A 23,721-nucleotide genomic window follows, 5' to 3' on the forward strand; every position below is an offset into this window, starting at 1 on the left:
TGCAAGATCTCACCGCGTGGAGTTGCAATGATCATGAGAACGGTGAGGAATCAGCCCAGAACTACACGGGAGGATCTTGTCAATGATCTCAAGGCAGCTGGGACCATAGTCACCAAGAAAACAGTTGGTAACACACTACGCCGTGAAGGACTGAAATCCTTCAGCGCCCGCTCAAGAAAGCACATATACTGTCACAACATCCACAGAAGGTGGCGCCTCTCCTCGGTCGAGCGGCGCTCGGCGGTCGTCGTCGCCGGCCTACTAGCTGCCACCGATCTGTGTTTCAGTGTCTATTAGTTATGTCTGTTTTTTGTTTGCACCTGTTTTGTGTTTGTCATTAGTGGGGAGGTATTTAGTCTTTCTGTGTTTAGCTAGGATTTGTGCGGGATTGTTCGTTGTTACGTGTGGTGTTACTTATATTATATAGGCATTAGGGTTGCCGGGCTGCGCCCCGTCTGCCTTTTGAGCGGAGCTTCTTTTTGTCATTTTTATGCTCCCAGCCGTATGTGAAACTTACCCGTGGATTTATTAAATTAAGATTGTTCCAACGGACCTCAGTCTCCTGCGCTTGACTCACTCCTTAAACTGTTCATTCCGCTCGTGACATATACATGCTCATCTGAAGTTTGCCAATGAACATCTGAATGATTCAGAGGACAACTGGGTGAAAGTGTTGTGGTCAGATAAGACCAAAATGGAGCTCTTTGCCATCAACTCAACTCGCCGTGTTTGGAGGAGGAGGAATGCTGCCTATGACCCTAAGAACACCATCCCCACCGTCAAACATGGAGGTGGAAACATCATGCTTTGGGGGTGTTTTTTTTGCTAAGGGGACAGGACAACTTCACCGCATCAAAGGGACGATGGACAGAGCCATGTACCATCAAATCTTGGGTGAGAACCTCCTTCCCTCAGCCAGGGCATTGAAAATGGGTCGTAAATGGGTATTCCAGCATGACAATGACCCAAAACATACGGCCAAGGCAACAAAGGAATGGCTCAAGAAGAAGCACATTATGGTCCTGGAGTGGCCTAGCCAGTCTCCAGACCTTAATCCCATCGAAAATCTGTGCGGGGAGCTGAAGGTTCGAGTTGCCAAACGTCAGCCTCGAAACCTTAATAACTTGGAGAAGATCTGCAAAGAGGAGTGGGACAAAATCCCTCCTGAGATGTGTGCAAACCTGGTGGCCAACTACAAGAAATGTCTGACCTCTGTGATTGCCAACAAGGGTTTTGCCACCAAGTACTAAGTAATGTTTTGCAGAGGAGTCAAATACTTATTTCCCTCATTAAAACGCAAATCAATTTATAACATTTTTGACATTACTTTTTTCTGGATTTTTTTGTTGTTATTCTACATTTTACATTTGACATTTTAGTCATTTAGCAGACGCTCTTATCCAGAGCGACTTACAGTAGTGAATACATACATGTCTCTCACTGTTCAAATAAACCTACCATTCAAATTATAGACTGATCATTTCTTTGTCAGTGGGCAAACGTACAAAATCAGCAGGGGATCAAATACTTTTTTCCCTCACTGTATGTAATGCGTAATGCGAGCGGTGTTGTCAGCATGTTATGCACTTGTTTGGCAGAGAAAGTCCATGTTATTGCTGACAACTGGCCTACGCTGGAGAAAGAGAGGGAGAGTGAAAGGGATGAAGGAGAGGAAGCAGTGCTGATCTCTGTTTGTAGCAGGCTGCCAAGACTTTTGTCTGACAGATCCAGGATCAGTTGCAGTCATGGTTGTGTTGTTGGCTCGTCAACAACTAAATGATTAGTTTCTCTGTCTAAATAAAATAACATTTTATTCTTCACATGTTTGGAAACAACAGGTGTGGATTAACAGTGAAATGCTTACATACAGGCCCTTCCCAACAATGCAAAGAGAAAGAAAAATAGAGAAATAATAGAAAAGTAAAACAAGTAATAATAAAAGTCATAATAAATACACAATGAGTAATGATAACTTGGCTATGTACAAGGGGCACCAGTACTGAGTCGATGTGCAGGGGTACAAGGTAATTGAGGTAGATACAGTTTGTACACATAACTAAGAATTAAGTAACATATAGTAAACAGTAGCAGCAGCGTATGTGATTAGTAAAAAAGAAGTTTGTGCAAAAGTGTCAATGCAGATATTCCGGGTAGATATTTGGTTAACTATTTAACTAACTATTTAGCAGCCTTTATGGCCTGGGGGTAGAAGCCTACCCAGAAGAGTGGAGGCTGTTATAGCAACAAAGTGGTGAACTCTCATATTAATGCCCATGATCTTGGAATGAGATGTTCGACGAGCAGGTGTCCACATACTTTTTGTCATGTTGTGTATATTTAAAACCAAATACTTTTAGATTTTTACTCAAGTAGTATTTTACTGGGTGACATTTACTTTCAATGAAAGTACTTTTACTCAAGTATGATAATTGGGTATTTTTTCCACTATGGAGTCCACGATCAGCTTCTTTGTCTTGCTGACGTTGAGGGAGTGGTTGTTTTCCTGGCACCACACTGCCAGGTTACCTTGCCGTTCTTGGGCACAGGGACAATGGTGGTCTGCTTGAAACATGTAGGTATTACAGACTGGGTCAGGGAGAGGTTGAAAATGTCAGTGAAGGCACTTGGCTGCTGGTCAGCGCATGCTCTGAGTACATGCCCTGGTAATCCGTCTCACCCTGCGGCCTTGTGAATGTTAACCTGTTTAAAGGTCTTACTCATATCGGCCACGGAGAGAGTGATCACACAATCATTTGGAACAGCTGTTGCTCTCACGCATGGTTCAGTGTTGCTTGCCTCGAAGCAAGCATTGAAGGCATTTAGCTCTTCTGGTAGGCTTGCATCACTGGGCAGCTCGCGGCTGGGTTTCCTTTTGTAATCCGTGATAGTTTGCAAGCCCTGCCATATCCGACGAGTGTCAAAGCCGATGTAGTAGGATTCGATCTTAGTCCTGTATTGACAGTTTGCCTGTTCAATGGTTTGACGGAGAGCTTGGCAGGATTTGTTATTACCACTCATGTTAGTGTCCAGCTCTTTGAAAGTGACAGCTCTAGCCTTTAGCGGATGTTAACTGTAACCCATGGTTTCTAGTTGGGATATGTACGTACGGTCACAGTGGGGATGATGCCATCAATACACTTATTAATGAAGCCGGTGACTGATGTGGTTAACTCCTTAATGCCATCGGATGAGTTCCGGAACATATTCCAGTCTGTGCTAGCGAAACAGTACTGTAGTTTAGCATCCGCTTCATACCACTTCCGTTTTGAGTGCATCACTGGTACTTCCTGTTTGAGTTTTATCGTGTAAGCAGGAATCAGGAGGATAGAGTTATGGTCAGGTTTGACAAATGGAGAACGAGGGAGAGCTTTGTATGCATCTCTGTCTGTGTCTAGCTACATGTATTACTGTTGCACAGCATCAATACAGTTTATTGTAGACACAGTCCAGTGAAAATAAACCCCTCTGTCTCAAGGCCAATAGGAGAGTCCCTGTTCCCTCTTCCCTTTCTCTCTTCTGACTATTTCACGTCCTCTCTCTCCCTTTCACCACACACACACACACACACACACACACACACACACACACACACACACACACACACACACACACACACACACACACACACACACACACACACACAAGCCAGTCTAAACACACACACACACACCCACATTATATAATTAGCTAGGTCTTCTCTACCCTTTGAACAGAGCGATGTATCTATCAGAGAGCTGTGTTGTATAATTTGGCCTGTATTGAGATGGGACAGGCTGGCAGTGTGTGTGTGTGTATAAATAAGCTCCTGTCAGTCAGTGTAGAGGGGGTGTCAGGACTTCCTGTGTCCTCTAATCTCGTTTGTCTCCCTTTGTGTGTCAGAAACATGTGTTAGATTGGAGGGATGGAGGACACACAAATAGACAACCATCACGGAGGGAGGCAGGCAGGCAGGGATGCAGGCAGGGGAGGGAGGATAGAGAGAGATGAAGGAAGGAAAAGGATGAATAGGGTAATAATGGCTCAGTGGGAAGGCTGTTAAAGAGGGTGAGAACGCCTGAGTGAAGAAGAGAACATAATGAGTCTCAGGGCAGAAATAGGTGAGGCATGTAGTGTGTGTGTGTGTGTGTGTGTGTGCGTAGACGTGTGTGTGCATGCTCATTTGTACATTTTCCTTTGTACCATATGTCGTGTGTGTTACCACATTAGTGCTTTTCTGTGTGCGTGCGTGTGTACGCGTGTGTGTATGTAGAATAGACAACAATTCAATGTCCTCGACTCTTCACATCTAGAGAGAGAATTTTCAATGGGCCTCGGCAAGCGAGAGAAAATGGATGAAAGAATGGCATTGAATGCAGTGAGGAGAAGGAGAGAGCTGCATGAGAAACTGGAGTCTAATAACATAGCTGGCCTTTCAAAGCTTCTCTCTTCCACTTTCTCTCTTCCGGTCTCATATTATTTCTCTCTCTCATTCGCTTGTGGTAGGCTGGGTTTGAAACCAGGTCACCCGCATGCCACATGACTGTTAGTTCGCTGACCGAAAGCCAAGGTATGAGCTTAAGGAGCTAAGTTGTCACCGAACTACCTCCATCACGTTTACCAACCGGATTTGCCTCAATGAAATGATCTAACTTTGATAATTGTATGAGATGGTATGGACAAAGTGTCTGTACTTTCATTGATGTATGTGTTTGTTGCTCCTGCTGCTCCCCTGAAGCAAATTACCCTGAGGGCCCAAGCGCATGAATTACCTTGTATGAAACATAAGATGAGACTGAAGTGTGTGTGTGTGTGTGTGTGTGTGTGTGTGTGTGTGTGTGTGTGTGTGTGTGTGTGTGTGTGTGTGTGTGTGTGTGTGTGTTGCAGGCGGAGATTGTGAAGCGTCTCAGTGCCATCTGTGCTCAGATCATCCCCTTCCTATCTCAGGAGGTAAGTTCACTGACACACACACACACACACACACACACACACACACACACACACACACAGCCAGGTTGCCTTTTACATTTATATGCTGTTTTTCTTCTTTAACTTTTGTTTCATAACTCATGGTAGTTATTTGATCTATCAACACATACAATGACCCAAATCAGTTTCTTACCATGTTATTTTAAATTGGGTTAATATGTTTGCCTGAAATCCCATTGACTACCATGTTTGTGACAGAAATGTGGTGAACAACAATCGTAGGTAAAACCTGGCTACACTGGCTTTATAATACATTGTTTGTTTTTGTGTGTTTGTCCGGTGACAAGTGTGTGTCCACTGAAGGGAAGGTCACAGAGCTGGCGACTGTTTTACATTGATCAATACTGCCTGTGTGTGTGTTTACGCAGTGTGTGTGTGTGTGTGTGTGTGTGTGTGTGTGTGTGTACATTTGAATGAGTAAATAGGTGTAGGTTTTGGGTTGTTTGAGTGTGTAGTCCTGCTGCGTACGTTTGTGTGGGTATGTGACTTTTTTTCTGTGTGGGTGTCTGGTAGCTCAATCAGTGCATACATTAGTACTGCATGTGCATACAGTATGTTTTCTTCAACGAGTGTTTGTTGTGATATTTGTATTACGTGAACAGTATGTGGCAAACGGTGTGTTTGTGAATGAGATTACAAAACATGTCAGGTACAATATAAGTATGTGGACACCTGCTCGTCGAACATCTCATTCCAAAATCGTGGGCATTAATATTGAGTTGGTCACCCCTTTGCTGCTATAACAGCCTCCACTCTTCTGGGAAGGTTTTCCACTAGATTTTGGAACATTGCTGCAGGGACTTGCTTCCATTCAGCCACAAGAGCATTAGTGAGGTCAGGCACTGATGTTGGGCGATTAGGCCTGGCTCGCTGTCGGTGTTCCAATTCAGCCCAAAGGTGTTCGATGGGGTTGAGGTCAGGGCTCTGTGTGGGCCAGTCAAGTCCTTCCACACCGATCTCGACAAACCATTTCTGTATGGACCTCGCTTTGTGCACAGGGGCATTGTCATGCTGAAACAGGAGAGGGCCTTCCCCAAACTGTTGCCACAACGTTGGAAGCACAGAATTGTCTAGAATGTCATTGTATGCTGTAGCGTTAAGATTTCCCCTCACTGTAACTAAGGGGCCTAGCCAAAACATGAAAAACACAGCCCCAGATCATTATTCCTCCTCCACCAAACTTTACAGTGGGCACTATGCATTTGGGCAGGTAGCGTTCTCCTGGCATTCGCCAAACCCAGATTTGTCCGTCGGACTGCCAGATGGTGAAGGGTGATTCATCACTTCATAGAACTAGTTTCCACTGCTCCAGAGTCCAATGGCGGTGAGCTTTACACCACTCCAGCCGACGCTTGGCATTGTGCATGGTGATCTTAGGCTTGTGTGCGGCTGCTCAGCCATGGAAACCCATTTCATGAAGCTCCCGACTAACAGTTCTTGTGCTGACGTTGCTTCAGGACAGACGATTTTTACCCGCTAGGCGGTTCAGCACTCGGCGGTCCCGTTCTGTGAGCTTGTGTGGCCTACCACTTCGCGGCTGAGCCGTTGATGCTCCTAGAAGTTTCCACTTCACAATAACCACACTTTCAGTTGACCGGGGCAGCTTTAGTAGGGCAGAAATTTGACGAACTGACTTGTTGGAAAGGTGGCATCCTATGACGGTGCCACGTTTTAAGTCACTGAGCTCTTCAATAAGGCCATTCTATTAACAATGTTTGTCTATGGAGATTGCATGGCGGTGCGTTCGATTTTATACACCTGTCAGCCACGGGTGTGGCTGAAATATCCAAATGCACTAATTTGAAGGGGTGTCCACATACTATTGTGTATACAGTGGCTTGCCAAAGAATTCACCCGCCTTGGCATTTTTCCTATTTTGTTGACTTACAACCTGGAATTAAAATGTATTTTTTGGGGGGGTTTGTATCATTTGATTTACACAACATGCCTACCACTTTGAAGATACAAATTATGTTTTATTGTGAAACAAACACGAAATATGACAAAAAAACTGAACTTGAGCGTGCATAAGTATTCACTTCCCCAAAGTCAATACTTTGTAGAGCCACCTTTAGCAGCAATTACAGCTGCAAGTCTCTTGGGGTATGTCTCTATAAGCTTGGACACATCTAGCCGCTGGGATTTTTGCCCATTCTTCAAGACAAAACTGCTCAAGCTCCTTCAAGTTGGATGGGTTCCGCTGGTGTAAAGCAATCTTTAAGTCATACCACAGATTCTCAATTGGATTGAGGTCTGGGCTTTGACTAGGCCATTCCAAGACATTTAAATGTTTCCCCTTACACCACTATAGTGTTGCTTTAGCAGTATTCTTAGGGTCATTGTCCTGCTGGAAGGTGAACCTCCATCCCAGTCTCAAATCTCTGGAAGACTGAAACAACAGGTTTCCCTCAAGAATGTCCCTGTATTTAGCGCCATCCACCATTCCTTAAATTCTGACCAGTGTCCCAGTCCCTGCCGATGAAAAACATCCCCACAGCATGATGCTGCCACCACTATGCTTCACTGTGGGGATGGTGTTCTCAGGGTGATGAGAGGTGTTGGATTTGTGCCAGACATACCGTTTTCCTTGATGGCCAAAAAGCTCAATTTTAGTCTCATCTGACCAGAGTACCTTCTTCCATATGTTTGGAGAGTCTTCCACATGCCTTTTGGCAAACACCAAACGTGTTTGCTTATTTTTTTCTTTAAGCAATGGCTTTTTTCTGGCCACTCTTAGGTAAAGCCCAGCTCTGTGGAATGTATGGCTTAAAGTGGTCCTATGGACAGATACTCCAATCTCCGCTGTGGAGCTTCGCAGTTCCTTCTGGGTATCTTTGGTCTCTTTGTTGCCTCTCTGATTAATGCCCTCCTTGCCTGGTCTGTGAGTTTTGGTGGGAGGCCTTCTCTTGGCAGGTTTGTTGTGGTGCCATATTCTTTAAATGTTTTAATAATGGATTTAATGGTGCCTCGTGAGATGTTCAAAGTTTCTGATATTTTTTTTATAATCCAACCCTGATCTGTACTTCTCCCCCACTTTTCCCTGACCTGTTTGGAGAGCTCCTTGGTCTTCATGGTGCCACTTGCTTGATGGTGCCCCTTGCTCAGTGGTGTTGCAGACTCTGGGGCATTTAGATTGCACACAAGTGGACTTTATTTAGCTAATTATGTGACTTCTGATGGTTGCACCAGATCTTATTTAGGGACTTCATAGCAAAGGGGGTGAATACATATGCACGCACTGCTTTTCCGTTATATTTTTTTAAAATATATATATATATATATTTTGAAACAAGTTATTTTTTTCACTTCACCAATTTCGACTATTTTGTGTATGCTATTACATGAAATCCAAATAAAAATCTATTTCGATTACAGGTTGTAATGCAACAAAATAGGAAAAACGCCAAGGGGGATGAATACTTTTGCAAGGTACTGTATATAGTGTATGTCTATGTGTTATGAGAAGCACAAAGCGGGATAAATAACCTGTGTGTGTGTGTGTGTGTGTGTGTGTGTGTGTGTGTGTGTGTGTGTGTGTGTGTGTGTGTGTGTGTGTGTGTGTGTGTGTGTGTGTGTGTAGCATCAACAGCAGGTGGTCCAGGCAGTGGAGAGGGCCAAACAGGTCACTATGGCCGAACTCAACGCCATCATTGGGGTGAGTCACCTCTGGTCACCATGACAACCCTCACACCCCCAACAGCGACACTATCAACATCAACACACACACACACAAAGACACAGTCTACAGGGGCATGCACACCTCTCTCTCTGCAGTGTTTAAAGTGCTGGGGTGTAAGTAGAGTGTAATGTGATCAGAGCTCCGACAAGCTCTCACTGTAGCACACACACACTAAAATAAGCTGTAATAAGACCCAAGGAAAATAGCCTCTCTTTATCTGTCTGTACCCCCCTCCTCTCCTCTCCCTCCATCCCATCTCTTTTCCCCCCCTCTGTTTTGTTCTCTCTCTCTGCCCCACTCTTTCTCTTTCTCTCTCTCTGTTGCTCTCTTTTCTCTCTTTTTCTATTCCTCCTACTCCCGATCTATCTCCCTCCTCCTGTCCTCCCTCTCTTTCTCCCTGTGTTCTCACTCTCCCTCCCTGTGTTATCTCTCTCTCTCTCTCTCCCTCCCTGTGTCCTCTCTCTCTCGCTCTCCTTGTCCTCTCTCTCTCGCTCTCCCTGTCCTCTCGCTCTCCTTGTCCTCTCTCTCTCTCTCTCTCTCGCTCTCTCTCTCTGTCCTCTCTCGCTCTCTCTCTCTGTCCTCTCTCCCTCTCTCTCTGTCCTCCTTCTCCCCCTGCCCTGTCTCCCTGGTGTACAGCAGCAGCAGCTCCAGCACCTGTCTCACCACACCCCAGGTATTCCCCTGACTCCCCACCCGTCAGGCCTCTCTCTGGGGGGAGGTTCAGGTCTGCTTGCCCTTACTGGTGCCATGGGGGTCTCAGCCCACCTGGCCTCCAAGGATGAACGCAACCACCTGGACCCTGAGCACCTGAGAGGTAGGACTCACTGACTGACCTCCACGTGAAGGACACTGGTGAAGAACTGTAGTACTGAAATGTGTCAGCTTTTGATACAAAATAACCACTTGGTTGAACTTTTGTTGAACTCAAAGGGTGGCGGAATATTTTGAGGAACAGCGCTCATTAAACATAGAACAACTAACAAATGGCATTCTGTTGCCTGCGAGGCTGTATTGATGGAGGGTGACTAGATGTTAAACTTGTAGGACCCTGGTGCAGAAGAAGAATGAGAGAGAGAATGAGCAGACAGATGAGTGCTGAATGAATGAACGGGAAGACGGAAAGCATTGTGTCTCTGAGGAGTGGAGACAGAGACGGAGAGGGCAGCACTGCAGATTGGAAACATGTACAATACAAAGCTTGTGTTTTTATTGCACTGGGACAGGCCTTTTTCAGGTTGACCTTGGCATGCTGTGGGGCTGTTGTTATTATTATCTATGCTGACGTCAATCCCCTCTACCCCTTCCCCCTCTATCCCTCCCCCCCTCTACTGCTCCTTCCCTCTCTCTGTTCCCTTCACAGAGGCTGCGCCCAGCAGGGTAAGTAACCCCAACGTGTGTGTGTGTGTGTGTGTGTGTGTGTGTGTGTGTGTGTGTGTGTGTGTGTGTGTGTGTGTGTGTGACTGTGAGACCCTCTTTAAAGAGGACCTCTAAAAGGGTCTGTTTTGTTGGAGAGTTCCCATTAATAGGACCAGCACCAGAGTTAGTATAGCTAGTACAACAGTAGAACAGTTCTGTTGTTCCTTAACTTAGGCCCAATGGTAGGGTTGCAAAGAGAGGGGTTGGTATCTTTCAAGTATTTTATGTAAAGTATCACAAGACATATAGTGGCCCTTTTGAGTACTTCAAATGATCACAAGTGTCTGTAATTATCTCTGGCCCTCTCTCTGGCCTATATGAAATAATTAATGGCAAAGCTGTTAAACATGATCCTAAATGTAAACCATCAACTTAGTGAATACCATTGGTGTTTAATATGAGGGTTTCAGCATGGGATATCCTTAATATTTTATACACACTTATTTATTTCACTATGTTAACATGTTGATGTTTTGGCGTCAAACTGGTGGCAGTTATGAAAAAAAGACAGTAGTTGGACGAGTTGCAGAGTTAATTGAAAATAATGCCATTGTTGATTAGATGCTTTTTTCATTAATTAGCCAATTTTTCTCTTGAACCATATGGTCTATACACTAGAAACTCATGGACACAGATATAAAAAATGAAAACTATATATATGAATATATAGTTTTTATTCAAATATTTTTATTTAGAATATAAATTACCAAGGGGCCTCCCGAGTGGCGCAGTGGTCTAAGGAACTGCATCGCAGTGCTAGCTGTGCCACTAGAGGTCCTGGTTCGAGTCCAGGCTCTGTCACAGCCGGCCGTGACCGGGAGACCCATGGGGCGGCGCACAATTGGCCCAGCGTCGTCCGGGTTAAGGGAGGGTTTGGCTGGCAGGGATGTCCTTGTCCCATCGTGCTCTAGCGACTCCTGTGGTGGGCCGGGCACAGTGCACGCTGACATGGTCACCAGGTGTACTGTGTTTCCTCCGACACATTGGTGCAGCTGGTGTCCGGGTTATGTGGGCATTGTGTCAAGAAACAGTGCGGCTCAGCTGGGTTGTGTTTTGGAGGACGCACAGCTCTCGACCTTCGCCTCTCCCGAGTCCATACGGGAGTTGCAGCGATGAGACAGACCGTAACTAAAATCAAATAGCTAAATTATACATATGACCATCATAAAACAATTCAATGTCAGCTTATAACACCCTCCCAACATCTTACTCTAGAGAATTATGCACTTATACTAATGCACTGATCTTAAAGAGGTCGTGTTTGTGATAACGTCCTCCAAAATATGGAGGGAGGAAGGAGAGGTGCATATCAATTGCTATTTGTTAAGTTGTGCTTGTGTGACTTTTTTTTAAATGGAGAGGAAGAAAGAAAAAGCAAGGGGAAGAGCGGGAGAGAAGAGAGAGAGGGACAGATGGAGGAGAAGACTGGGAGTTTGTTGAGAAAACTGTGGTTCTTTGTGTGTTCTGGTCTCGTCCGTCCAACCAGCTTCCTGTCTGTGTCCTCCACAGAATGTTCCATAGGAGTCAACCGATGAAAGAGAATAGAGTTAGCCCACATAGACCCCAGAAATAATACTCCACTTTGATGTTTTATTCCTCTGTTATGGTGATCACACCATGCTCTTTCTAGTATAAATAGCCAGAAAATTGGCTTCTTGTAAAATGATCAGAGTCATATTTGAGAGTCATATGAGCTTTTCCGTGTCAGGGAGAAAGTTAATACACTTTTAATGTGCTGTTTGATTGCATTTTCTGTATGACTTACCTGTTGTTTGTCGGCTCTTTTTTATGCGGTGTGTGTGTGTGTGTGTGTGTGTGTGTGTGTGTGTGTGTGTGTGTGTGTGTGTGTGCAGAGTAAGTCTGTGTCGTCGACAGACAGCCAGCAAGTGGAGGAGCGCCAGGGCCCGTCAGGGGGGTACTCCTCCTCCCAGGGAGGGGGCGACGCTAAGAGGAGGCGCTGTGATGACAAGGAGCCCCTCCCACCTCACTACGTACGTATGCCATTCAATTAAACCTGCACTGCAGTATTAACGCTGGATCAGCCCCAAGTCTCTGACATCACAGGTCAACCAGGGGTCACAGTCATTCTGCTAGTCAAATATGTGTTTAGCTTGGAAGGGTAAGACATGCAATGGCCAAAATAGATTACCCTAGTGAACATAATCTCTCTCTCTGTGGAGTGAGTATTCTGATTGACATAGCTCCTCTATGAGAACTGCCTTAAATATCACATAAGTGTAGCCTCTCGTGAAGGGAGATGTTGTGTTTTTAAAACAGGCTGGACAGGGAGCTCTGTTGATCATCCCCCTATCTGTACTACATGATGTAATTGTTGTTCTTCTCCTAGCTCCAGTCTGTCTATGTCCAGGATGTTTTTCTCCTAGCTCCCGTCTGTCTACGTCCAGGATGTTTTTCTCCTAGCTCCGGTCTGTCTACGTCCAGGATGTTTTTCTCCTAGCTCCGGTCTGTCTACGTCCAGGATGTTTTTCTCCTAGCTCCGGTCGGTCTACGTCCAGGATGTTTTTCTCCTAGCTCCGGTCGGTCTACGTCCAGGATGTTTTTCTCCTAGCTCCGGTCTGTCTACGTCCAGGATGTTTTTCTCCTAGCTCCGGTCGGTCTACGTCCAGGATGTTTTTCTCCTAGCTCCGGTCTGTCTACGTCCAGGATGTTTTTCTCCTAGCTTCGGTCAGTCTATGTCCAGGATGTTTTTCTCCTAGCTCCCGTCTGTCTACGTCCAGGATGTTTTTCTCCTAGCTCCCGTCTGTCTACGTCCAGGATGTTTTTCTCCTAGCTCCGGTCGGTCTATGTCCAGGATGTTTTTCTCCTAGCTCCGGTCAGTCTATGTCCAGGATGTTTTTCTCCTAGCTCCCGTCTGTCTACGTCCAGGTTGTTTTTCTCCTAGCTCCCGTCTGTCTACGTCCAGGATGTTTTTCTCCTAGCTCCGGTCGGTCTATGTCCAGGATGTTTTTCTCCTAGCTTCGGTCAGTCTATGTCCAGGTTGTTTTTCTCCTAGCTTCGGTCAGTCTATGTCCAGGATGTTTTTCTCCTAGCTCCCGTCTGTCTACGTCCAGGATGTTTTTCTCCTAGCTCCCGTCTGTCTACGTCCAGGATGTTTTTCTCCTAGCTCCCGTCTGTCTACGTCCAGGATGTTTTTCTCCTAGCTCCGGTCTGTCTACGTCCAGGATGTTTTTCGCCTAGCTCCGGTCGGTCTACGTCCAGGATGTTTTTCTCCTAGCTCCGGTCTGTCTACGTCCAGGATGTTTTTCTCCTAGCTCCGGTCGGTCTACGTCCAGGATGTTTTTCTCCTAGCTCCGGTCTGTCTACGTCCAGGATGTTTTTCTCCTAGCTCCGGTCGGTCTACGTCCAGGATGTTTTTCTCCTAGCTCCGGTCGGTCTACGTCCAGGATGTTTTTCTCCTAGCTCTGGTCGGTCTACGTCCAGGATGTTTTTCTCCTAGCTCCGGTCGGTCTACGTCCAGGATGTTTTTCTCCTAGCTCCGGTCGGTCTACGTCCAGGATGTTTTTCTCCTAGCTCCGGTCGGTCTACGTCCAGGATGTTTTTCTCCTAGCTCCGGTCGGTCTACGTCCAGGATGTTTTTCTCCTAGCTCCGGTCTGTCTATGTCCAGGATGTTTTTCTCCTAGCTCCGGTCGGTCTACGTCCAGGATGTTTTTCTCCTAGCTCTGGTCTGTCTATGTCCAGGATGTTTTTCTCCTAGCTCTGGTCTGTCTATGTCCAGGATGTTTTTCTCCTAGCTCCGGTCGGTCTACGTCCAGGATGTTTTTCTCCTAGCTCCGGTCTGTCTACGTCCAGGATGTTTTTCTCCTAGCTCCGGTCTGTCTATGTCCAGGATGTTTTTCTCCTAGCTCCGGTCGGTCTACGTCCAGGATGTTTTTCTCCTAGCTCCGGTCGGTCTACGTCCAGGATGTTTTTCTCCTAGCTCCGGTCGGTCTACGTCCAGGATGTTTTTCTCCTAGCTCTGGTCTGTCTATGTCCAGGATGTTTTTCTCCTAGCTCTGGTCTGTCTATGTCCAGGATGTTTTTCTCCTAGCTCCGGTCGGTCTACGTCCAGGATGTTTTTCTCCTAGCTCCGGTCGGTCTACGTCCAGGATGTTTTTCTCCTAGCTCTGGTCTGTCTATGTTTAGGAATAGTCTCCTCTCCAACATGGCCCTGATCTGGCTCAATATAATTAGGGGGTGATGCCACTCCACCGTGATGTCAGTAGGAATATCAGGCCACGATCACATCAACGCACTGTTGCCATGGTGATTAAGTGCCATCGCTGTCACCACTATTCCCAGAGAGAGAGAAGGAGAAGAAGAGAGGAATAAAGTAGTAATATAGCCAAACAGATGGAGAACGGGAGGGATGGGTGGGCATATCTGTGTATGTGTGCAAGCCTGGGTTGGTGTAGTGTGTGTGTTAGTCTGTGTGTATGGCTGACAGAGGGAAGACGTGAAGGGTGGGCAATGTTGTTTACGTGTGTGTACCTGACATTCTCTCCTCTGTGTCTCTTAGGACAGTGATGGGGACAAGAGTGAGGATAACCTGGTGGTTGATGTCTCTAATGAAGTAAGAATAACCAAGTCACACGTAGGCACAGATCTTGGATGAGCTTACCCTCTCCCAATTCTAACCAAACCCGTCAGAGGGAAAAGGCTAAACTGGCCTTAGATCAGCACCTTTCTACATGCACCGTCATCTGACCCCATGTAACAATTCACCGATACGGATGGGTCCCCGATTCAAATGTTTAAGATACAAGTGCATCGGGCCTCCCGAGTGGCACGGTGGTCTAAGGCACTGCATCGCAGTTGCTAGCTATGCCGCTAGAGATCCTGCATTGTCCGGGTTAGGGGAGGGTTTGGCCGGCAGAGATGTCCTTGTCCCATCGTGCTCTAGCGACTCCTGTGGCGGGTTGGGCGCATGCACGCTGACATGGTCACCAGGTGTACGGTGTTTCCTCTGACACATTGGTGTGACTGGCTTCCGGGTTAAGCGGGCATTGTGTCAAGAAGCAGTGCTGCTTGGATGGGTTGTGAGGACAAACGGCTCTCAACCTTTGCCTCTCCCGAGTCCGTACAGGAGTTGCAGCGATGAGACAAGACTGTAACTACCAATTGGATATCATGAAATTGGGGAGAAAAGGGAGTATAACAGATACAAGTGCACCATCGGTCCGCAGACCCCAAACCCATCTAAATGTAGTATGCATCGGTCAGAAAATCGATTCAAATGTTACGAATTGCCAGTTCACTAAAATGTTTTGCTCATATTACAATCTTACAGAAAATTGCCTTTATTCATGTGTACACTCCAAATTCATATGATCCTAAATGTTTTGATTTTCTGAACACCATATTGTTAGAATTAACTCAATTCCATCTGACAGACATGAATGCCATTTTGGACATGCGGGACAAATCTAATAAGACAAACTACTGTCCACACACAACCAAGGCTCTCCAACATACAGTTGAAGTTGGAAGTGTACATGCACTTAGGTTGGAGTCATTAAAACTATTTTTTTCAACCACTCCACATATTTCTTGTTAACAAACTATAGTTTTGGCAACTCGGTTAGGACATCTACTTTGTGCATGGCACAAGTCATTTTTCCAACAATTGTTTACAGACAGATTATTTCATTTATAATTCACTGTATTCAAATTCCAGTGGGTCAAAAGTTTACATACACTAAGTTGACTGTGCCTTTAAACAGCTTGGAAAATTCAAGAAAATGTTGTCATGGCTTTAGAAGCTTCTGATAGGCTAATTGACATCATTTGAGTCAATTGGAGGTGTACCTGTGGATGTATTTCAAGGCCTACCTTCAAACGCAGTGCCTCTTTGCTTGACATCATGGGAAAATCAAAAGAAATCAGCCAAGACCTCAGAAAAAAAATGTAGACCTCCACAAGTCTGGTTCATCCTTGGGAGCAATTTCCAAATGCCTGAAGGTACCACGTTCATCTGTACAAACAATAGTACACAAGTATAAACACCATGGGACCACACAGCCGTCATACCGCTCAGGAAGGAGACACGTTCTGTCTCCTAGAGATGAATGTACTTTGGTGCGAAAAGTGCAAATCATTCCCAGAACAACAGCAAAGGACCTTGTACCTGTTTCCTCCAGCATCTTCACAAAAGTCTCTATATCCACAATAAAACGAGTCCTATATCGACATAACCTGAAAGGCCGCTCAGCAAGGAAGAAGCCACTGCTCCAAAACCGCCATAAAAAAGCCAGACTACGGTTTGCAACTGCACAAAGATCGTACTTTTTGGAGAAATGTCCTCTGGTCTGATGAAACAAAAATAGAACTGTTTGGCCATAATGACCATCGTTATGTTTGGAGGAAAAAGGGGGAAGCTTGCAAGCCGAAGAGCACCATCCCAACTGTGAAGCACGGGGGTGGCAGCATCATATTGTGGGGGTGCTTTGCTGCAGGAGGGGCTGGTGCACTTCACAAAATAGATGGCATCATAAGGATGGAAAATTATGTGGATATATTGAAGCAACATCTCAAGACATCAGTCAGGAAGTTAAAGCTTGGTCGCAAATGGGTCTTCCAAATGGACAATGACCCCAAGCTTACTTCCAACATTGTGGCAAAATGGCTTAAGGACAACAAAGTCAAGGTATTGGAGTAGCCATCACAAAGCCCTGACCTCAACCCTATAGAAAATTTGTGGGCAGAACTGAAGTGCGTGCGAGCAAGGAGGCCTACAAACCTGACTCGGTTACTCCAGCTCTGTCAGGATAAATGGGCCAAAATTCACCCAACTGATTGTGGGAAGCTTGTGGAAGGCTACCTGAAACGTTTGACCCAAGTTAACCTCTCTAGGGGGTGTGGGACGCTATCGTCCCACATGGCCAACATCCAGGGAAATTGCAGAGCGCCAAATTCAAAAACAGAAATACTCATTATAAATATTCATGAAATATACAAATGTTATACATCGGTTTAAAGATGAACTTCTTGTTAATCCAACCACGATGTCAGATTTCCAAAAGACTTTACGGCAAAAGCAAACCATGCGATTATCTGAGAACAGCGCCCAGCAGACAAATCATTACAAACAGTAGCCAGCCAAGTAGACGAGTAACAAAAGTCAGAAATAGCGATAAAATTAATCACTTACCTTTGATGATCTTCATATGGTTACACTCACAAGTCTCCCAGTTACCGCAAAAAATGTTTGTTTTGTTCGATAAAGTCCCTCTTTATATCCAAAAACCTCCATTTTGTTAGTGTGTTTTGTTCAGTAACCCACTGTCTCAAACAACATCCGGTGAAATTGCAGAGCGTGAAACTCAACAAAACAGAAATTCTCATAATAAACATACATAAAAGATACAAATGTTATACACCAGCTTAAAGATAAACTTCTTGTTAATCCAACCGCTGTGTCAGATTTCAAAAAGACTTTACGGCAAAAGCAAACCATGTGATTATCTGAGAACAGCGCCCAGCAGACAAATCATTACAAACAGTTAGCAGCCAAGAAGAGGAGTAACAAAAGTCAGAAATAGCGATAAAATGTATCACTTACCTTTGATCTTCATATGGTTGCACTCCCAAGACTCCATGTTACACAATAAATGTTTGTTTTGTTCAATAAAGTCCCTCTTTATATTCAAAAACCTCTGTTTTGTTGGTGCGTTTTGTTCAGTAATCCATTGGAACAAAGCGCGGTCACAACACAGATGAAAAATCCAAAAAGTACCATAGAAACATGTACCGTAGAAACATGTCAAACGATGTTTATAATCAATCCTCAGGTTGTTTTTGTCATAAATAATCGATCAAATTTCAACCGGACAATAGCTTCGTCAATAGAAAAGGAAAAACAAGAAAGGCACGCTCCCGGTCACGCGCAGGACTCATATCTGGAAATTTCCACTGTCCTCTGATTGAAAGTGGTGTTTCTCCCTCATTTTTCAGAGTAAAAGCCAGAAACAATGCCTAAAGACTGGCCACATGTTGTGGAAGCCATGGGGATCGTGAACTCGGTCATAAGTCTTTGTATGGTGGATAGGCTTTCAATGGAATAACAGGCATTTCAAAATAATAGCACTTCCTGGATGAATTTTCCTCAGATTTTTGCCTGGCATATCAGTTCTGTTATACTCACAGACATTATTTTAACAGTTTTGGAAAATGTAGAGTGTTTTCTATCCAAATCTATATGCATATCCTAGCTTCCGGTCCTGAGTAGCAGGCAGTTTACTTTGGGCACGCTTTTCATCCAAAATTCCGAATGCTGCCCCCTACCCTAGTGAGGTTAAACAATTTAAAGGCAATGCTACCAAATACTAATTGGGTGTATGTAAACTTCTGACCCACTGGGAATGTGATGAAAGAAATAAAACTGAAATAAATAATTCTCTCTGCTATTATTCTGCCATTTCACATTCTTAAAATAAAGTGGTGATGATAACTTACCTAAGACAGGCAATTTTTACTAGGATTGATTGATGTCAGAAAACTGAGTTTAAATGTATTTGGCTAAGGTGTATGTAAACTTCCGACTTCAACTGTATATTCTTTCTGATTACAACATCATTGATGCCTGGCGAGCACATAATCCATAAGCAAATGAGTACACAAGTCTACTCAAACAGGAATTAAAACATTCCCCCGAATCGATTTTATGGTATTATCTCCTAAAAGAGCTACAAGATGGTGATTCAGCATTTCATTACTACAGAATCCTACATTCTGGGATCAATTTAAAATTAAAGCTAAACTAATTCATATTGATCAATAACAATTCAACCGATGATTCCTGGATTCTATGGGATGCTACCAAATGTTTTATAAAAAAGAAGGCAACTGCATTTGCATCTGGGTTGAATAAATTACAATTCAAGAAGATATCAGAATTGGAAATGTTGTTAACTGCGTTAGAGCATTCACAACAAACACTATTTTCAGACCAGGTAACTATTACTTTTTCCAAAGTCAAGACAGAACTTAATTTATTGATAAGACCGAGAGCAGAATTTGCCATCCATCGAGTTCGACTCAACCATTACTTCCATTGTAATCTTCCCAGTCATTTACTGGCCAATAAGCTATGCAGTAATGATCAATTAGCTGATATAGCAACTATTGAATCTGAAAAAGGGGAATTAATATCAGAACCGAAATTAATCAAAGATTGTCCCGCTGCTATAAAGAACTGTACACTTCTGATTGTAAATCCACACAATGTCAGACTAAGGCCTTTCTAAAATAATTAAGAACTCCTCTTCTCTCAACAGAGGAAGCCGCCTCGCTGGGACCCAAATCTCTCTCAATGAACTCAAAAGGGCATTGGGTAGAATGAATAAAGGAAGATCGCCTGTATGGGATTCCCCCTTAAGGTCTATTTAAAATGTGGGAATCAATTTGGTCCACTATTGCTTGAAATGATTAACACAGCCGTTCACAAAGGTTCATTTGGGAGATGTGAATACACCACTAATTTAGTTATTCTTTTTTTAAAGGTAAGAATGCTACCCAGTGTTCTCACTATCGCTCCCTATCTTGATAAACACAGATATCAAACCGTTTTCCAAAATGTTGTCGTCCCGTCTTGAGACTTCCTTACCCAAAGTGGGTTTGTTAAAAAACGTTTATTCTCGGAAAACCTCATCGACTATTACATATCTTAAATGCTTCATCAGAAACAACAGCGCCTTGGGCTGTTTTATCTCCTGTTGCAGAAAAAGCTTTTGATAGACTAGAATGGTCATATCTCTGGTCTGTCTTCGAACATATGGGAATTGGCCTCCAATTTCATTAATATGATTAAAATACTAAATATGCCAATCCCTCAGCCATAGATATTATAGGCAATATCTGCTCTGATCATTCAGAATCACAATAAGCAACAGAAAAGGCGATCTGATTTCTCCTTTGTTATTTGTATTATCCATGGAACCCCTGGCCCAGGCAATTTGTCATTGAAGGAAATAATACCAATTTCCCGGATCACTTCATCTCATTATATGTGGACAATATTTTACTATATCTAGACAATGTATGTCAATCACTCCCAAATGCATTGAAGATCATCAATAAATTCAGCTTCATCTCAAGTTATTAAATTAATCGAACCAAATCAGCCTTACTTCCTCTCAAGACCCAGATGGAGGACTCCATCTCTGCTTTTGGAATCCCAATCATTTCCCATTTTAAATATTTAGGTGTAATAAATGTTCTTCCTTATATAAAACCATTGCTAGAAACTTTAACAGAATGTTCAAATCAATTCAATCAGACCTCAGTAGATGGACTAACATCCCTGTTGCTTTAACCAGCAGAATATGTATTGTCAAAATGAAAAATGGCCATGGCTGGATTTTTGAAATTCAATTCTTCCCATGTCTCCCCCTTCTGGCTTTTGGGATGAAATTCATAGAGTGATTTAAAAAATGAATAAGGCAATGTAAGTGATCCCAGATAAAATTAAGAGGGAAAGAAGTAGGAGGACTATCCGTACCAAACTTGAAATTGTATTTCCAGGCACTAGCATTTTTCCCCATCCTAAATTGGTTTAGACATTATTCTTCCGCTCTCTGACTGAGTATAGAGAGAAAAATGGTGTCTCCTATTGCCTTGGAAGAGGTGGTCTTCACTGATATACCACTTAATCCTTCTCCTACAATTTCTGTGGCTCCGCGGAAATCAAAATAACATAAAACAAAAATCCCCATCAAAATCCGTCTATTTAAACAATGTAAACTACGCTTTCGTCCTACTATTGCTCACACAATCTCTATTTTGCGCGACATTTTGTTGAAATCAAAATGGCATGCCCATACTCCAATATTTCACAATAATACCTTGCGATCTGGAGGGCGGCCTTTTCAATGGTTCAAATGTGTAATCCGTACCCTTGTCGATATCATGGATAGTAATGGTTTGAAAACATTCCAAGATTGAAATACACATAAACATTAACAGGCAACTTCTTTTTTCTAGATTTACAACTTAGGTCAGCAATGCTGTCCTATGGAGTCCCTTGGGGAACCCAAATACCGAACCATCCAATTATGTGAAATATCATAAATTATCCGGGCTCCCAAAAGGACTGATGTCAATAAACAACTTTTGGAAAGCTCATATTCTGAGCTAGCCATTAAAAAGTATGAGTTAGATCTAAGTGAATCTGAACAACCCTTTATTGGAACAGAATATGGAAACGTGACCATGGCATCCAGTAATCTGAACCATCAATTTATAAACTTTAAGTTTGTTCACAGACTGTATTTAACACCAAGGAAACATTTTACGAAGAAATTGGCCCCAACTCCCAACTGTTCACTGTGTCCCCTAAATCAGGTAGGCACTGCAGTTAAATGCTTCTGGGACAAAGTTACAAAATTCCTTTCAAAGTACATGAATGTAAATATTCAATGCTTTGCATGTACAGTGCATTTGGAAAGTATTCAGACCCCTTACTTTTTCCACATTTTGTTACGTTACAGGCTTATTCTAAAATTGATAAAAAAAGTATTTCTCCTCATCAGTCTACACCGAATACCCCATAATGACAAAGAAAAAAAGCACATTTGGCAGACTTGTCCCAAAGTCACTCCTGTGTTGTCTTGGCTGTGTGCGTAGGGTCGTTGTCCTGTTGAAAGGTGAACCTTCACCCCAGTCTGAGGTCCTGAGCGCTCTGGAGCAGGTTTTCATCAAGGATCTCTCTGTACTTTGCTCCGTTCATCTGACTAGTGTCCCATTCTCTGCCGCTGAAAAGCATCCCCACAGCATGATGCTGCCACCACCATGCTTTAACGTAGGGATGGTGCCAGGTTTCCCCCAGACGTGATGCTTGTCATTCAGGCCAAAGAGTTCAATCTTGGTTTCATCAGACCAGAGAATCTTGTTTCTCATGGTCTGAGAGTCCTTTAGGTGCCTTTTGGCAAACTCCAAGCGGGCTGTCATGTGCCTTTTACTGAGGAGTGGCTTCCATCTGGCCACTCTACCATAAAGGCCTGATTGGTGGAGTGCTGCAGAGATGCTTGTCCTTCTGGAAGGTTCTCCCATCTCCACAGAGGAACTCTGGAGCTCTGTCGGAGTGACCATCGGCTTCTTGGTCACTTCCCTGACCAAGGCCCTTCTCCCCCGATTGCTCAGTTTGGCCAGACAGCCAACTCTAGAAAGAGTCTTGGTGGTTCCAAACTTCTTCCATTTAAGAATGATGGAGGCCACTGTGTTCTTGGGAACCTTCAAGGCTGCAGAAATGTTTTGGTACTCTTCCCCAGATCTTTACCTCAACACAATCCTGTCTCGGAGCTCTACGGACAATTCCTTTGACCTCATTGCTTGGTTTTTGCTCTGACATGCACTGTCAACTGTGGGACCTTATATAGACAGGTGTGTGCCTTTCTAAATCATGTCCAATCAATTGAATTTACCACAGGTGGACTCCATTCAAGTTGTAGAAACATCTCAAGGATGAACAATGGAAACAGGATGCACCTAGGCTCAATTGAGACTCATAGCAAAGGGTCTGAATACTTATGTAAATAAGTTTTTTATTTTATACATTTGCAAACATTTCTAAAAAGTTGTTTTTGCTTTGTCATTATGGGGTATTGTGTGTAGATTAATGAGGAAAACAATGAATTTAATCCCTTTCAGAAGAAGGCTGTAACGTAACAAAATGTGGAAAAGGGGATGGGGTCTGAATACTTTCCGAATGCACTGTACTATGTTACTTAACGATGATAGTTTCTTGAATCTCCTAATTAATCAGAGACAATTACTGCTGGCAGGCAGCACTGCTGCAAAACAGATGTTGGCTATTAGATGGCAATCACCTCACTCTCTCTCAATTCACCAGTGGATGCAGTTACTACTAGAAGTTCTATCATTAGAATTATCCACAGTGAGATGTTGGGCGTGGAGACTAACTTTTGTTTTTATTTTCCTTTGCAAACAGGGTTTATTGTTACTTTTTGATTCTGTAATATGGTCAAAATGATCAGTACTTTATATTTCTGTACCTTTTTTGGGATGTTTTTTTCTTTTTGAGCATTAGCCAACAGGAAAATGCGAACAGAGTATGAGATTGTATGAGTTTGCGTAGTGTACCTGTAGCCCTCCCCAAAGAAAAAAATGATAAAATAAACAATTTGTCACCCCAAAAAATATTACATTTTTCGTATCTTTCGAAAATACCTAATCTTTTGTGACAGCTGATGCATCCTCTCTCCTTCAGTGTAAAGTGAAAGTGTTTGAAAGTGAAAAGTGAGTCATTGATCAGTTTGCATGCTGAACAACCCCAGGCAGTGTCAGTAGCCTGGTCAAACTGTGTACTGTGCCCAGCTTCGCGCGCTGACAAACATGAAGTAGGCTGCCTGTTCTTGATCTTGCAAATCTGTGTGGCACATTCAGCATTCAAATACTAAAATGGCTTGTGTGTTGTTAGGTTGTCACTCAACTAATAAAACCTATGTAATTTGCTAGGTTATTGACATCTATGTGCTGCTGAAAATGTAGCGGAATAAAAGTAAGCTACCGGAGACAACTGTCATCTGGCTATAGCCTACCTGCTAAGTCTTCCAATATAATTGATTGTTCAGGTTCACCATCAGCAATAGTTTTGGTAGTTTTGCTTTAAACAAATCAGTGTATTTGGTCATTTTTAAATGTACAG

General features: G+C 43.7%; 1 protein-coding gene across 6 annotated transcripts in view; it reads left to right on the top strand.

Moving 5' to 3' along the window:
- Positions 1–23,721, top strand: part of LOC106584409 (transducin-like enhancer protein 4) — an 84,655-nt gene that overhangs the window by 42,519 nt on the left and 18,415 nt on the right. For 2 of the 6 annotated variants that reach the window (XM_045706348.1, XM_045706346.1), the window contains exons 5-11: positions 4,864–4,926; positions 8,341–8,394; positions 8,546–8,620; positions 9,281–9,458; positions 10,005–10,021; positions 11,914–12,051; positions 14,578–14,631. In XM_045706348.1, the coding sequence (XP_045562304.1) occupies positions 4,864–4,926; positions 8,341–8,394; positions 8,546–8,620; positions 9,281–9,458; positions 10,005–10,021; positions 11,914–12,051; positions 14,578–14,631 (579 nt within the window). The remainder of the gene's footprint in view (positions 1–4,863; positions 4,927–8,340; positions 8,395–8,545; positions 8,621–9,280; positions 9,459–10,004; positions 10,022–11,913; positions 12,052–14,577; positions 14,632–23,721) is intronic. The other 4 variants (XM_014169700.2, XM_045706349.1, XM_045706347.1 and 1 more) reach the window with 3 other exon arrangements.

This window comes from Salmo salar, chromosome ssa23 (genome assembly GCF_905237065.1).
Source record: "Salmo salar chromosome ssa23, Ssal_v3.1, whole genome shotgun sequence".
Taxonomy (NCBI): Eukaryota; Metazoa; Chordata; class Actinopteri; order Salmoniformes; family Salmonidae; genus Salmo; species Salmo salar.